Source organism: Denticeps clupeoides, chromosome 2 (assembly GCF_900700375.1).
Source record: "Denticeps clupeoides chromosome 2, fDenClu1.1, whole genome shotgun sequence".
Taxonomy (NCBI): domain Eukaryota; kingdom Metazoa; phylum Chordata; class Actinopteri; order Clupeiformes; family Denticipitidae; genus Denticeps; species Denticeps clupeoides.
Genome location: NC_041708.1, coordinates 8600001 through 8614980, shown reverse-complemented (window position 1 = coordinate 8614980; position 14980 = coordinate 8600001). Strand labels below are relative to the sequence as shown.

Genomic DNA, 14980 nt, shown 5'->3' with positions numbered 1-14980 from the left:
TAAATTGCTCCAGGGGGGACTGTCCCTGTAACTACTGATTGTAAGTCGCTCTGGATAAGGGTGTCTGATAAATGCAGTAAATGTAAATGTACTAATATTTGCTGATAAACTTCCTCTCTATGTGCAGATATTCCACCATTAACAGTCATTTACAACAGTCATGTCTGGACTGGAGTTTTCACCCACTTTTGATGTTTTTAATGCACCACACAATTGTTTTCTCTCAAAACATTTGAATGGTGGTGTTTATTATAGGAATATTGACTATAATGGCATAATATGACATCATAATGATCATCATAACAACGATTTGTTGATCCCGCCATGTCTATTAAACAATAGCGATATGTGTATAACTGAAGAAGCAAAAAAAAGTGACAGCATTTTGAGAAAGCGTAGAGAATAAAAGGTGCGTTACGCCCCGCCCCCTTCGCGGTTCACGCCCCGCCCCCTTCGCGCTCTCCCGCGGGGTTTTGAGCGTCGGGCTCTCGGGAAGCGCGCGCACTCCTCCGGGAGAACCGACATGTACCGACGTCCTCCGGATCGTGAGGAGTAGGTCGGCCGATGACAGCGTCGTGACATTTTTTTTTGTGACAATTTTTGCACTTAAAAAAAAAACTTTTTTTCCAAGCGTGGAGCTCGTGGAAAAAAAAAACCTTGGTCCGAATCTGCTACCTTCGCGCCGGATGAAGCGCCTGGACCGCAGGACCGCCGAGCCGGGCGCGCGTCCCATGTTCGGGCTCCAGGGCGCGGCCATGAAGGAAGAGCCGGTCCCCCGCTGGCCGCTCCCCGCCGGGGTGCTGGAGGCCCACGTCGCGGCGCAAAGGTAAAAAAAAAAAAAAAAAAAAACCCACGTCCGTCCCACCACCGCGATCCACGTCGCTGCAGGAACAATTAAAAGCCGCAACTTCAAATTTGGGACCAGGTTCGAATATTCTTTATGATAAAGCGCGTATGGACATGCGTTTAATTTTTTTAAAAATATTTTTATCCTAATCAGCTTAACAATGTTTTTACAAAATAACAAAAACATGTTATTTTCTGGTCACCTAAACATAGCCCACGCGGTTTTTTTGAGATGACAAAAAGTTGTCGCATCGATGAATTGGCTTTTGCCCGACCAGGTCACTAGAAACAGAAATCGTAACACACTCGCCTATGAACCAGAAGACCCAGGTTCAAATCCCACTTAATACCATTGTGTCCCTGAGCAAGACACTTAACCCTTACTTCAGGGGGACTGTCCCCTGTATCTACTGATTGCAAGTCGCTCTGGATAAGGGTGTCTGATAAACGCCCCACTTTACTTTACTTTGCAGTCGCTTTTATCCGAAGCGACTTACAAGGAGAATGTAAAAGGAGAATGCTCTAAATCTGCTTTTCGCAACGTCTCTGCAACGTTCCAGTACCGTTCTGCAACATTTCAGTACACAACTAGACTAAAGCCTGGATTCCCACACAAAGGGCGCTCTTGAACCTGCGACTCTCCGTTTCAGCGGCCTGGCGTTGTCGCGGGCGCATTTCGAGAAGCAGCCGCCCCCCAACCTCCGCAAGTCCAACTTCTTCCACTTCGTCCTCGCCCTGTACGACCGCCAGGGCCAGCCGGTGGAGGTGGAGCGCAGCGCGTCCGTGGAGTTTGTGGAGAAAGAGCGAGTAGGGGCCCGGTCGTATCTTCTTCTTCTTCCTTTTCATTTTTCTCTCACTGTCTCTCTCCCTCCTCGTCACTTTCGGAATGAATCAACGTCTCGCGTGTGTTCGCCACAGGAACCAAATGGCGAAAAGAGGAACAACGGCATCCGCTACGAACTTCACCTCCTCTACAGCACGGGTGAGTCGGTTATTCATCCATTATCACTACATCCCTCGCTCATCCAGGCACCTCGTTCGGTTCCATTTACATTTACAGCATTTATCAGACGGCCTTATCCAGAGCCACTTACCATCAGTAGTTACAGGGACAGTCCCCCCCCCCTGGAGACACTCGGGGTCAAGTGTCTTGCTCAGGGACACAAGGGTAGAAAGCGTGGTTTGAACCTGGGCCTTCTGGTAATATACATACTGGTAATAGTATGTAACTGTTACTACACTTAGTGTTGAAGGGTGGCGCTTCATTTGTCATAAATTGAAAAAAAATCATATAATTCTACATTTTGTCTTTTTAAGTTTGAACTTTAGGGAAAATACTCCCATTCACAACGAAGGAGGTGTTCTGCCGCTTATTCCACAAGTATCCTGTGTTTCAGGGGTCCGAGTGGAGCAAGATCTCTATATAAGGCTCATCGACTCGGCCACCAAGGAGGTCAGCGGTTTTACAGACTGTAATACATATCTCTGTTGAAAAAAAAATTATGTTACAAAATAATATTAATTCTAAACAGCTACCTTCGTACGTACTGTTACACAATACCGGTTAACGTCAACAGCTGAAACAGGATGAAGTTTGGAGGGGTGAGATTTGGCCTGTGATCATTTTTTAAATTTTATTTCCTTCCAGGCCATCATATATGAAGGTCAAGACAAGAACCCAGAAATGCGGCGAGTCCTTCTAACGCACGACATCATGTGCAGGTGAAAGTTTAACCTGAAAATTACAATTTTGAAATTACAAACATATCATATGACATCCATCCTTTTGTTTTAAATGCTTCCAGTCGGGGCCGGAAATCCACTGGAATAGGCGTCTTTAAGTCTTCTGCAGTCTGATGTTTGAATGGTCGGCTGTGATTGGCATTCCCAGATCAGAAACTGAAAATCCAGCCAGTTCAGTCACGCTCCCGCCCGGGCTTGCAATTCACAATCCAAGAATGTCCATCCCTGATGGCCAGTTATTACAAGCAGACATCAGAAATACTTTGTAGTGTCTTGAAATTCATTCGCCTTTCGTTTGGACGGAGACCCTCTGCATCTCGCGCGGAAATAACTTCACGCGTCTACATGGGCGGAACAATCTCCCCATGGCAGCTTGGTAATTACCGCAGACACATCACATCTGTGAGGGTCGAGCGGCCCCCGCGTGTGGGCGGGCCGTTCCGACAGCCAATATGGCGCCGTCCGGCGTAAACGGCAAGCGCCTTAATCCCAAGGCCTCGCCGCAACGCAGCTTTCCCTCGTCCATCCCCCGAACACCCAGCCCGCAGCCCACACGCGCACGAGGGAGGCTGGTGAAGCCAACACTGTGAACCTGAACATCGCTCGGTTTGTTGATTTGATGTTTCAGCCGCTGCTGTGACAAGAAGAGTTGCGGGAACAGAAACGAGACTCCTTCCGATCCTGTCATCATTGACAGGTAAGGGTTGCACATCCGTCTCTTGTATTGGATATGCTCATAACTTGGATATTTATTTTTACAACATACAACATTATTATAAAAATCACCATGATCATAGTAAGGAAAGCCACAATACTGTGATATTTTAGTTCACAAATTATTTAAGCGTAAATGCAATTATCTGTAAGTTTTCTGTCTGTCATTAAATAATAGACATTTATTTGAGATCAAAATAAAAAAAAAAAGTCATATTTCCTTTATAATACATTAATAACATAGTAAAATATATTTTCCTTAGCATATGTGGTAACATGTCAAATGGTCCCAGACATCCTATTTTGTATCGAATGTCTTGAAAATACGGGTTGTCATATTTGGGTCCAACTGGAAAAAATTCTATATATTAATAGGAAAAATAGAGCAAGTTATGACTGGGCTCTACCCCCATGTGCAAAGACGCACTGAAGCGACGTCTATGTCAGGTCATCTTTTGCAGACTGTGATGCCAGATGACGTGTTGGATTGACTACCTCATTTGGACTAGAATGAGCCCCTATACAGATGTCCTACGGATGTAAATACTGGACGTTTGGAAGACGTAAAAAAAAGTTACCAAGTCCAGGTTTGACTGCATATTGACGTCCAAGTGGGGTCAAAGTTAGACGTCAAAATAGAGGTCATAGTTTGCACGTTGTGTAAAAATCCAGAATTGGTCTTGAACAGACGGACGCAGTATAGACATGATCTGAATGTCCATAAGACGTCTAATGTTTAGTTAGTATAGAATTAAAATATATTTAATGACAATGATCAATATTTTACAGAATGCTCTTCGTGTATGATGCCGGTAGGAATCTGTATGATTTTTTCTCCCCCTCTGTTCTCTCCATAGATTCTTCTTGAAGTTCTTCCTTAAATGTAATCAGAACTGCTTGAAAAATGCAGGGAACCCGCGGGACATGCGCCGGTTCCAGGTGACGCCATTCACTCGAAACACCCACCAATGCGAACTCACCCCAAACAAACATACAGTGTGATAATTAATGCTTGTGGGGCTTTGCAGGTTGTGGTCTCTACAACGGTGTCTGTGGACAACCACGTCTTAGCCGTGTCCGACAACATGTTCGTCCACAACAACTCCAAACATGGCCGCCGCACGCACCATACGGAGCCCACTGCAGGCACGTGCTCATTCCTTTACTTTGTACTTCTCTTTTCTGGGCAGTGGTGGCCTAGTGGGAAAGGAAGCGGTACCGTAATCGGAAGGCTGCGGGTTTGAATCCCCAACCACCAAGGTGCCACTGAGCAAAGCCCCGTCCCCACACACTACGGGGCAGTGGTGGCCTAGTGGTTAAGGAAGCGGACCCATAATCAGAAGGTTGCTGGTTCGAATCCCGATCTGCCAAGGTACCACTGAGGTGCCACTGAGCAAAGCACCGTCCCCACACACTGCTCCCCGGGCGCCTGTCATGGCTGCCCACTGCTCACTCAGGGTGATGGGTTAAATGCAGAGGACAAATTTCACTGTGTGCTGTGCTGCTGTGTATCACGTGTGACAATCACTTCACTTTCACTTCTCCCCGGCTGCCTGTCATGGCCGCCCACTGCCCACCAAGGGTGATGGATTTAAATCACATTTTGTTACTCTTCCTCTCACTCAGCACATTGTTCAACGCTTCAGCACTCCAGGGACCTGCACCATGGACGGCCCCTGTTTATTATTCATGATAAATGTTATTAATGCAGTAACTGCATGGAATGGGAATTTAGTAAGTAAGTACGTCACTTAATGCTGTGTGTGGTTGTGTGTGTGTGTGTGTGTGTGTGTGTGTGTAGCGGTGACTCCATGTATAAAGGCCATCAGCCCAGGTGAGGGCTGGACCACAGGCGGAGCCTCTCTCATCATCGTCGGAGAACACTTCTTCGACGGCCTGCAGGTGCTGTTCGGCTCAACGCTGGTGTGGAGTGAGGTAAGGCACAAACGCTGCTCACACACAGGCAGAAAAAGACGTGCACTCACAGAGGAGTACGGTTGATCTCGATTGATATGTCAAATGCGATATACCAAAAGACATACCAATTTGGTCCAAAAACACATGGAGGCGCAGCAGTTAACGTCACACTTCCAGAGCAGTGAGTTGGAATCCATGCTCTGGCTTTGTCTGCGCAGAGTTTGCACGCTCTCCCCGTGTTGGTGTGGGTTTCCTCCAGGTTCTCTAGGGTCCTCACACCGTCCAAATGCATGAATCGTATTGGAAACTGTAAATTGCCAAATCGCCTTGGGTGAGTCCCTGTCCTGCACTTAATGTCATCCGCAACCATGTTTAGGGAAGAACTGGCTGGAAAGTGAGTGAGTGAGCATGTTGACACTCGCCTATGAACCAAATGACCACAAAATCACAGGGTCAAACCCGACGTATTACCATTGTGTCCCTGAGCAAGACGCTTAACCCTGAGTGCTAATTGGATAAGGCTGTCTGATAAATATCATTAAAAAAAAAAAGCCCTGTGTGTATATAAAATGAACGAAATATATGTGTGTATAAAATGAACGAAAAGTAACATGTACACGTCATTCTTGTTTCCGGACAGCTGATCACACCAAATGCACTGAGAGTGCAAACGCCGCCGCGCCACATTCCCGGCATGGTGGAGGTCACGCTGAGTTTTAAATCCAAGCAGTTCTGCAAGGGAACACCGGGGCACTTTATCTATACAGGTACACCTCATACTACATACATGATATTCAGAGATTTATGGGAATTTGACACAAGTGAACGGGAAAAGTCTGGTTTGGGTATTAGCTGTGTCTGGCTGCAGCTCCCGTCAGTAAAACGTGCAAACTGAGGTAGTCGATTAAAAACGGGGTTCATTTTTGAGGTTATAACAAAGAAAGAATCATAATGCACAACATACAAACGGCATTTCAAGCCAACCTACCTCGAAGGCTGCTTATACAAAACAAGGCTGAATTTCTTTCACTTCTTAACTACGCCTTAGCTCTCCCGCTTTCGCCGTCTCTCCGCGATGCGCGCCTCCGTGCGCTTAATTCCGCCAAGTAGGAACTAAAAACGCCAGCGGTATGTTCCGCCGCTTCTATAACTCACCTTGTAACGGTAATGGACAAATAAGCCTGTAAACTGACGGTGTGAGGCAGTCACTCTGGGAGTAGAGATTAGGCGAAGAAAGCCGACAGAACTGTCTTGTTCACTTTTTGGTGTTCCCAGTAAAAGCAGAGGAAGAACAAATGGTTTTTTTTTTTTTTTTTTTTTTTTGGAAGAACCAAGCAGATTTTTCCACTCTTGAATGGTTTCTCTTTTCTTGTAGCACTGAATGAGCCGACCATTGATTACGGCTTCCAAAGGTTACAGAAGGTCGTACCCCGTCACCCAGGTGACCCTGAGCGCCTGGCAAAGGTCAGAGAGCATTTAACGTGGGTTAGGGTTGCCAACCATAGTTCAAGTTACTATGTTAGTAACTAGTTACTAAGTAATTCTGTTAAAATTGTTTGCACTGCTGAAATTTTGCTGAAACTGCAGCTGTACGTGCAATCCCAGAAAATTTCACAAAACTTGCTACATCCTAAATACCTTCAGCATCTGATGAACACCAACATCTGTGCAAGTCCGCCCATGCCTCAGAAATGTCTTATCTAATTGTGCTAATTGGATAAAGTGTAGTGACGGGTAAAAGAGCATGTTTCGTGCCCGGAAAACTATTTCAATCGAAATTGTAGCCACTTTTCTGAGATATTCTGCAGCTGTACTTGTCAAATTACAAGAATTCAATTGTCCTGCTGTTCTGAGTGTGAGCGTTTTGTTACAGATGATGGGATGTGACAGTTTTTTTTTTGTTTTTTTTTTACTGCCAGAGCCATTTTAGATTGCGTGGAGACCAGGCACATGAATGATAATAACACTGTGCATTTGTAGGAAGTTCTGTTAAAGCGTGCTGCTGACCTTGTGGAAGCTCTGTACGGAATGCCACACAGTAATCAGGTAAACGATGAGTTTAAATAAGTCTTTAGGCTGACGTGCCGATGCTGATGTGGTTGTTGCCCCTTGGCAGGATCTGGTGCTGAAGCGTGCATCGGAAGTCACCGAGTGTCTCTATCCAAGAAGCCATGCCCACATCCTGCCCCTCACCCATAGCCCAGCACAAAACATGATGGGGATGAACTCCTTCAGTTCGTCTGAGGCGTCGCATGGAGCTGACCAGGGTACGATCTGCAAACTGCAAACTACCTTGTGAAACTATAAAAATGTGACTTCCATTACCACACATGTGCACAAAAGAAACAGAAGTGTAGGTCGTTTTTAGTGATAGTACTGTTGAACTACATTAGTGTACTTCATGGAAATCCTTCTGTGAACACGGTCTCAAATCTGTTTCCTATATCTGCACGTATGTAGTAGTCTTTTTTTTTTCATTTTTAGTAACTTCTGGATCAGAGCTCAACATCTCTGGCCTCTGATTAAACTAAATGTAATTCCATTTGTGACATTACTTAATGCCCTTTATCCCTTCCTCTTGTTCCTGGCACAGTGTTCGTTTCATGCAGCGCACCTCAGCAGACCACCTACAGCTCCGTCTCTGTGAGCAACGGTATGGACGGTATGAGCAGCAACGTCACTCCACACCTCACTGGGGCCCCGGCGCCCGGCTTCCTCAACCTGTCCACTAATGTGCCATACAGCCGTGAGTACCACTAGCAGTACATCCAATAAGCAAAGTGCAGCTATGCAAACGAGAAGAGAAGCTCTCCATGTTGCAGGACTAATCAACACACTTTTCCATCAATTAACGTTAACACGTATCTTACTGCTGGACATTTGGAGAACGTCGCTTTAGTATTATGCACGTCTCGGAATCTATAGAGCACAACATGGAGAGAACCTGTGTTTTCATAGAAAGCAAGAATTAGTACATTCTGCATAGTTACTAATGGGATAAACTGTCGACTGTTTGCTGGGTTTGGGGTAAACTTGCCCCATCACCACCAAAAATTGTCAATCAGATGTGGTGTACTAGTGTGGTCTGAAGATGAAGGTATGAACAGTAGCTCTGTTTCTCCCTAGTGAAACAGAAGAGCGCCTTTGCAGTGGTCAGGTCGCAAGCCGCCTCTCCGCCCTCTTGCTCCAACAACGGTGGCCTGCCAGGTGAGCCACCGTGTTTTTTGGAAGCATTGATAGGAATTTAGGGGATGTATTATCAAAAACGGACGATAAAATAGTTAATTACATTTTCTACAGTAGCCCAGAATGATAAAACACAGGGGCAGTGTTTCAAGATTGTCAAAACTGGGCCTCAGCAAACCATGCCTCCTTTTTAAATACAGAATTGCGAGCAATTATGGAAGTTAAGATTTTGGGTGAGTTTGTGGTCAAATGAAATTGAATTTCTAGACATAATAAAGGTGCCTCTGATATGAATATGGAAACATCCCCCTGTAATCCAACCACTTTATAGTCTAATACACAATGGAGGCTACAGACTGCACCTTTAAGCAGGATATTTTTCACAGTGCCATAATATATAAGACCAGTCGTGTGGGGAGCCCTCGCTAAAGTCACATTCGCTAGTTTGTCAGCATTGATAATCTGCATTTTGGCTTGGTAGCAGCCATGGTCTGAAGATGGTTACAGTGTAGACTGATGTCTATTAACTTTACAGACTTCCGTTGAATTGACGGACCTGCACCTCTTGCTCTCTCTCTCTGCCCCTTCTGCCACTACTTTGTTTCCCTAACAGTGCTCTCAGGGTTGGTGATGTAAATCCAAGTGCAAAAAATGCTCAGGATGGATATTCACACGCAGAATGATTTATTTTATATACAAACTCTCATGTCTCTCATGCATACACTGTCTCTCCCTTTCTGTGTTGTTGCATTGAACTCAGTTTATGGAGCTGAGGTTTTCCTGCAAAAAAAATGACATTATGAAATAATAAAGAATGACTTGAAAGAAGTAAACAGTGTGGTTCAAGAATGCAGATTTTATTTAAACTGTATGCTAACATGCAAGTATTACAGCCATTTGTTTTTATTTATTACATTTATTTATATAATTTAACACTAATTTGTCATTTTATTATGGCAATTTATTTGTATATTTATTGTCTTTGAATTGACTTAAAGATCCAGACACTGGTTCATAACGCCTGTCCAAGAGAATTTTTGTAATTCTGAATATTTATTTGATATTTTTAAATTTTTTTTTGTTCTTGGTTATGCATGCTGTGAGGTGCAAATGTCGGACTTTTTATAATATTATTCAATAAAACGTCTCTCTTATATTGTCACTACGCAAATGTTTTGTTGATCAATTACTTTATTTTAAATCATTCTGACATACGTACCTCAAACTGAGATACGTTGGCGCTCGGGCTTTCCCTAATGTTACTGGCCAATACACTGAAATTATTGTAATTTTACAGCTGCTCTGTGTTTGAATGTGGTGTAGTCATTATTCTTAATATCTTCAATGTAGAACAGTTAATATTCACATTTGCTGTGTGATTACAGTATTGAATAATATGCCTATTAGGGATAAAACTGACTCCTGTGTTTATGCTACCACAGTTGGGATAGTTGTGGCCATCACAACTGTAAATTGAAAGATCCATTAAATGAGAAATGCCATAATTTGCGTTTAATGTTAACTTTGACAAACTCTCACAAAAAAAGGTTACTCTTACCCCATCTATCTTCCCCCGTTACAACATCACCAAGTTAGAACTGAACACGGCAGGCTTAACAGAAGCTCATTTTAGATAAACAGCATTTTGTCATGAGATAATATGGTTCTTTGGTCACAACGAGATCCAGTTGAAATTTGTCATTTTAAAAATAGAACAAATTACAATCTATGCAGTAATATATAGATTTAACAAATAGCCAAGTGTCATTTAAAGAAAATAAAGAGAATACACAAGTGCATGCCTAAAGTATGAACGTGTGGCTTTTTTTGGATGTATTAACATGACCGTGTCGAGTTCTTCTCGTGGTTCAGGAGCCACTGTTTGAGGTCGTCCCCTCGGCCGTTCATATAGCGGCCCAGCTGACCACTGCTGAGCACCACCCGGTGGCAAGGGATAATCAAGGGAACCTGAGAAATAGAAAGAGGAACGGAGAAGCGCACAGTGAGGTGCTTGCTTCCAACCCGTCCATTCCTCCTCTGAACCCGTTAATTCCAGGTCAGGGTGGAGCTGGATCCGATCCAAGTCATCTATTTACACTAAATACTATGGCAGATTTTTTTCGAACCACTCGAAAAGTTCTTTGTTGGCGTTCACAAAATCTGCAATACCAAATCAGAACCGTGACTTACAATATTACCATTATCAGCAGTCTTCTAATCTTCATATTTAATATAAGGCATTGTATCATAGGCAAGATGAAATACAAAATTGTGACCCTGGCTTTCTTTTCTTTTCTTTCTTTCTTTTTTTTTTTTTTTTACATGCCAGGTTGCCATGTTGCAGGTTTATATTTTGAATTTCAGCCATCAAGTAAAAGCAAAAAAAAAAAAAGAAGTCATAGTTTCACTGCTGAGAAACGTGTGTTTGACAAACCATCACACCTCCCCTGCCATCCCCGCTGATAAATCAATTACCTCTAATTAAGCTCTGATGATGACTGACGGCTGTGTTCACACAGTCACCGTGATCAGAACTGCAGACAAAAGGCTGCATATTTTTATCCATCTCTGTATTTTCCTGAAGCTGACACACTTTAGGAAGCACAGTTACTTGAAAGATGTGTAAGCCTAGTGTAGATACTGCCTACAACACAGCTAATGCTGAAAATGTCAAAAATACACAAAATCTTACTTCCATCAACTGATTTATGAGCCTACAGAGAAAACCTGTAGGTTTCCCAACAATAACAAAATTGATAGCTTGTCATCCTGGCCATATACAGTAAAATACAAAATCAAAGTGAAGTAATTTGATATTTGATTTGACACATAAAAAATATACCATGAAAGACACCTCTGACTGCTAGCAGTGACCCACCCTGCCTCGTAATAACACTGTGTACATCAAGAGGCAATAGTGAGTCACTTTGTGCATGTACATGTCAGAAGAAATATAACTGCATTCTCCAGGCATTTGCCTTCCTATAAGATCGTAACCAAAAGGAATAACGTGCATCTCATTTGAAAAACAAGTAAACAGCATGTACATTGCTGCAACTCTATTGAGTTCACTGCTCAACATGGTACTTCATTTCAGTTCTTCAGGCCCCGTAGTCAAAAGGTTGCCGGTTCGAATCCCGACTGAGCAAAGCAACGTCCCCACACACTGCTCCCCGGGCGCCTGTCATGGCTGCCCACTGCTCACCAAGGGTGATGGGTTAAAAGCAGAGGGCACATTTCGCTGTCTCACCGTGTGCAGTGTTTCACAATGACAATCACTTCATTTTCATTTCAAAAGTACTGCCTGTTGCATCTATTCTGTCCTCAGCCCACTTTCTGTTCATATACCGCCCCCTATTGATGGTAATTTAATCTCTCCGGGTCGCAAAATCTTACACATTGCACTCTATAAATGAGGCAGATTTATAAGGAGTAGGCTAGGCATGATGCTGATTGGACAGCATAAATATTGCAAAGTTGTGCTTTAGACTGCCCACAGTAAAAGGCCACTCTGAAAAGTGCAGTTTGAGCCACAGATGTTGCAATGTTTGAGGGAGCGTGCAATTGGCATGCTGACTGCAGGAATGTCTACCAGAGGTGTTGTGCGTGAAATTAATGTTCATTTCTCCAACATAAACCGTCTCCCAAAGGCATTTTTGATGCCCCCCTCCCCTTTCTTTTTGTGTATGTAGAAAATGTTTCTGATCTTTGAGTTCAGTTCATGAAAAATGGGAGCAAAAACTAAGCTTGTTCAGTGGATACGTGCAACTAGATAATTATAAAAACGCAGAGAGAGACATAGCCATTCTTATAGTTAACTTAATTTGTCGTGCTGCTTGCTTTGATAGCAACAATTTCTTGCAAATTGGCTTGTCCACATCTTTTGGTTTTCCCCATTCATCTTGTCGATATCCGAAATACTTCCAGATAGTAATCTTGCTTTTTACATTTCCTAGCAAGCTTGGTGCTGCACAATTACATTTAAAGCATCTCTCGTTGGGTCCTCCCATAGATATATACAGTAGATGTCAGCTTCTCAGCAAGCGTCAATACCGGCATCATATTTGGACGGGGTTTCAAGCTCATTCTGTCACACTTCTCTGACGAACAAAGATGCCAGACTTTTGCACCACTTACGGCTGGAATAACGAAGGATCAAGGCATAACATTTCATAAGTAAGATTTTATTTTATCATCTTGTATGTTACGAAATTTTGCATTCGACAAATATTGTTATTCATGTTACAGACCAGAGCATCTGTCTTCCCAGCCCTTAGGAAAAGCACAGCTTCTGTTCTGACACCAGTATATATTGCAGCTCATTGTCTATTGTTCTTAACAAATCTCTACAAGACGCCTCTGTGTATGGATCTGCCATATCTACAGTTATTTTTTCCAAATAAGCAGGGAAATGGAAGTTCATCCTTCATATTAAATATTAAAAACAAAGTGTTTTTCTTGTCTGAAAAATGTATTGTGTACAGTTGATTGTCTATTGTTCTCTACAAATCCATACAAATGCCTGGGGCTTTGGATGAAAGCGTAAATATAAATGTATGAGAGGTAACACTACAGGTCTTATCATGAAGATTGCCAGACATATCTGACATCTGAAACAAACCAAGGCAACAAAAATCTCAATAAAAATCTTGCTGATTTATGGTGCTTTAATTCTGTATTCCACCTTGACTGCAATGCCTGATGAAAATGATTGAATAGAAAAATAGAATTTAATTATTGATACCAGTTCTAATTGTTATCAAAATCAATATGATTTTGTTTTTGACAAAATTAATAAGGGGAAACAGGACAATGAGTATAATAAGTACAAATATGAGTGGATATATATATAAAGTTAAGGTTTGAACTTTGTTCGAGAATGTCTCTTACTAAAGAAGAAATGTAGGTTAGCAGCGTCCAACTGGTCAACGAACTTGAATTCAGTGATTGGGAACAAAATTTGTATATTTCCCACTTGTGGGACTAATAAAGGATCATCTTATCTTATCTCTTATGCCAGCGGCAGAGTTTTAAAGTGTAGAGTTTGATCTTACAATCTCTGGAAAGGGCATCAGACACACCAAATAAAAAAAATCAATGCAGCGTACCAAGGTTTAAACATACATGCACCGATCAATCCCTGATGTACAGAAGCCAACATACCGGGTTCCTGCGCATGGCCCCTCCCACGGCTCGCACAGCCTTCAGATTCCCTGACATCTCAGCCAGACGGCCGTAAGAGACCGTCTGTCCGACAGGCACATCGTGCAGCAGGGTTCGCAGCACATTTGCAGTGAATGACTCTACGGTGGAGCAAATAAGGCAGTGTGTAAAGTTTTTAAAAAAAAAAAAAAACATACAAGTTGAGAAGTGATTGAGGATCCATGGCGCACAGACGTACCCCCCAGCAGGATGGGACTGTGCAGAGCAGGCAGGGGAAGGGTCTCTGCAAGGTGGGGGTTTGTGAAGTAGGCCTCTAGCCACTCCACACCCCTCTGCAACTCGGGGTTCAGTTTTACCGATGGATTATAGTCAATCCGAACGCAGCCTGACACCAGAACTGAACTGGGGACATAAACACTTCAGTCACCGGCCCCTCACTCAACAGGTCTGTGTATGGGTGTGTAAAAACGTTATACCGGTCTCTGCTCTCAGGATGCATCTCTATCCTGTGGACTCCTTTCGGGCAGCCGAGGATGTGTACTTGTCCCAAAGGGGACACCAGGGACGCACTCTGCACCTGACATCCTTCGCCCATTCTTCTCTAAAACGTATAAAAAAAAAACAATGCATAAGATTCATTAGTCAATGTATTATAGGTATTATATTCATGTACCTATGCTCTAGTTTACATTACACAAAGCATTACTGTGTGTGCGTTTCACCTCATGAAAATCTGAAGACGAACTCTGATGATCAGTTTTATTTATTTTAACACAGATCAGAAGTTATATTCGTTAGAAATTACACGATGCGCATTATTATGAGCTGAAACACAGCGCTGTGAAAAGATTTTCGATGCGCGGAGGACGTGTAAAGCACAGTAAGGCAGGCGCCTCATTAGAATCATATTATTTACCCGTCTACATTATTTGAATTAAAAAACATTGTTTTATGGACCTTTTATGAGAGCGAAACCCACGACTTGCAGCACGCGCACAGTTTTCCTGTCCTGACTGCGGCCGCGCAACAGGGGAAAAAAACAGCCAATCGCGGGAATGAATGCACGACGTCAACTAGTTTTAAGCAATTTTATTGGCTACTTGGCTCTGGTGAACCCGCCCCTGTTCTGTGTGCGGCGCTGCGGCGACGCAGTACAGCACGAGGAAGGGATCTCTCGTCACGTGATATCTTCAAACCGCTAATAAAGCACACGTCCCAGTGCCTGTAACTTCAACTTTAACAAAAATTGCCGCCGTAACGTCCTTGAACGTTAAACAAACATTTGCAATTTGAACCCGCGTTCACATTATTCACCTGAAAATGTCTATGCCGGTTATGGATGCATCCACATATACAGTACAGGCCAAACGTTTGGACACACCTTCTCATTCAATGTGTTTTCTTTGTTTTC

General features: G+C 43.2%; 2 protein-coding genes across 2 annotated transcripts; one reads left to right on the top strand and one right to left on the bottom strand.

The window, feature by feature from the left end:
* Positions 1–523: 523 nt before the first annotated feature.
* Positions 524–8566, top strand: LOC114768187 (transcription factor COE3-like). Its single transcript, XM_028960347.1, has 15 exons — positions 524–826; positions 1497–1653; positions 1765–1828; positions 2244–2299; positions 2495–2568; positions 3218–3286; positions 4161–4242; positions 4332–4449; positions 5093–5238; positions 5861–5987; positions 6596–6684; positions 7201–7266; positions 7337–7487; positions 7814–7966; positions 8347–8566. Exons 1-15 carry the CDS (start codon positions 687–689, stop codon positions 8466–8468), a joined length of 1614 nt encoding a protein of 537 aa, XP_028816180.1. The 5' UTR covers positions 524–686; the 3' UTR covers positions 8469–8566.
* Positions 8567–9302: 736 nt separating this feature from the next.
* Positions 9303–14592, bottom strand: LOC114784494 (methylated-DNA--protein-cysteine methyltransferase). The gene is made up of 5 exons (XM_028969938.1): positions 14527–14592; positions 14046–14170; positions 13808–13971; positions 13570–13709; positions 9303–10374 (listed from the first exon to the last, which is right to left on the bottom strand). Exons 2-5 carry the CDS (start codon positions 14162–14164, stop codon positions 10243–10245), a joined length of 555 nt encoding a protein of 184 aa, XP_028825771.1. The 5' UTR covers positions 14165–14170; positions 14527–14592; the 3' UTR covers positions 9303–10242.
* Between the last annotated feature and the right edge of the window lie 388 nt (positions 14593–14980).

What these genes read in the sequence shown, in the direction of transcription:
- LOC114784494 (XM_028969938.1), bottom strand. Translation starts at nt 14,164, where the DNA reads ATGGGCGAAGGATGTCAGGTGCAGAGTGCGTCCCTGGTGTCCCCTTTG. An exon ending in CATCCTGAGAGCAGAGACCG is followed by an intron (nt 13,972 to 14,045) that starts GTATAACGTTTT and finishes TTATGTCCCCAG; the next exon opens with TTCAGTTCTGGTGTCAGGCT. An exon ending in CAGTCCCATCCTGCTGGGGG is followed by an intron (nt 13,710 to 13,807) that starts GTACGTCTGTGC and finishes GCTCCACCGTAG; the next exon opens with AGTCATTCACTGCAAATGTG.
- LOC114768187 (XM_028960347.1), top strand. Translation starts at nt 687, where the DNA reads ATGAAGCGCCTGGACCGCAGGACCGCCGAGCCGGGCGCGCGTCCCATG. An exon ending in CCATACGGAGCCCACTGCAG is followed by an intron (nt 4,450 to 5,092) that starts GCACGTGCTCAT and finishes GTGTGTGTGTGT; the next exon opens with GTGTGTGTGTAGCGGTGACT. An exon ending in GTCGCATGGAGCTGACCAGG is followed by an intron (nt 7,488 to 7,813) that starts GTACGATCTGCA and finishes TTCCTGGCACAG; the next exon opens with TGTTCGTTTCATGCAGCGCA.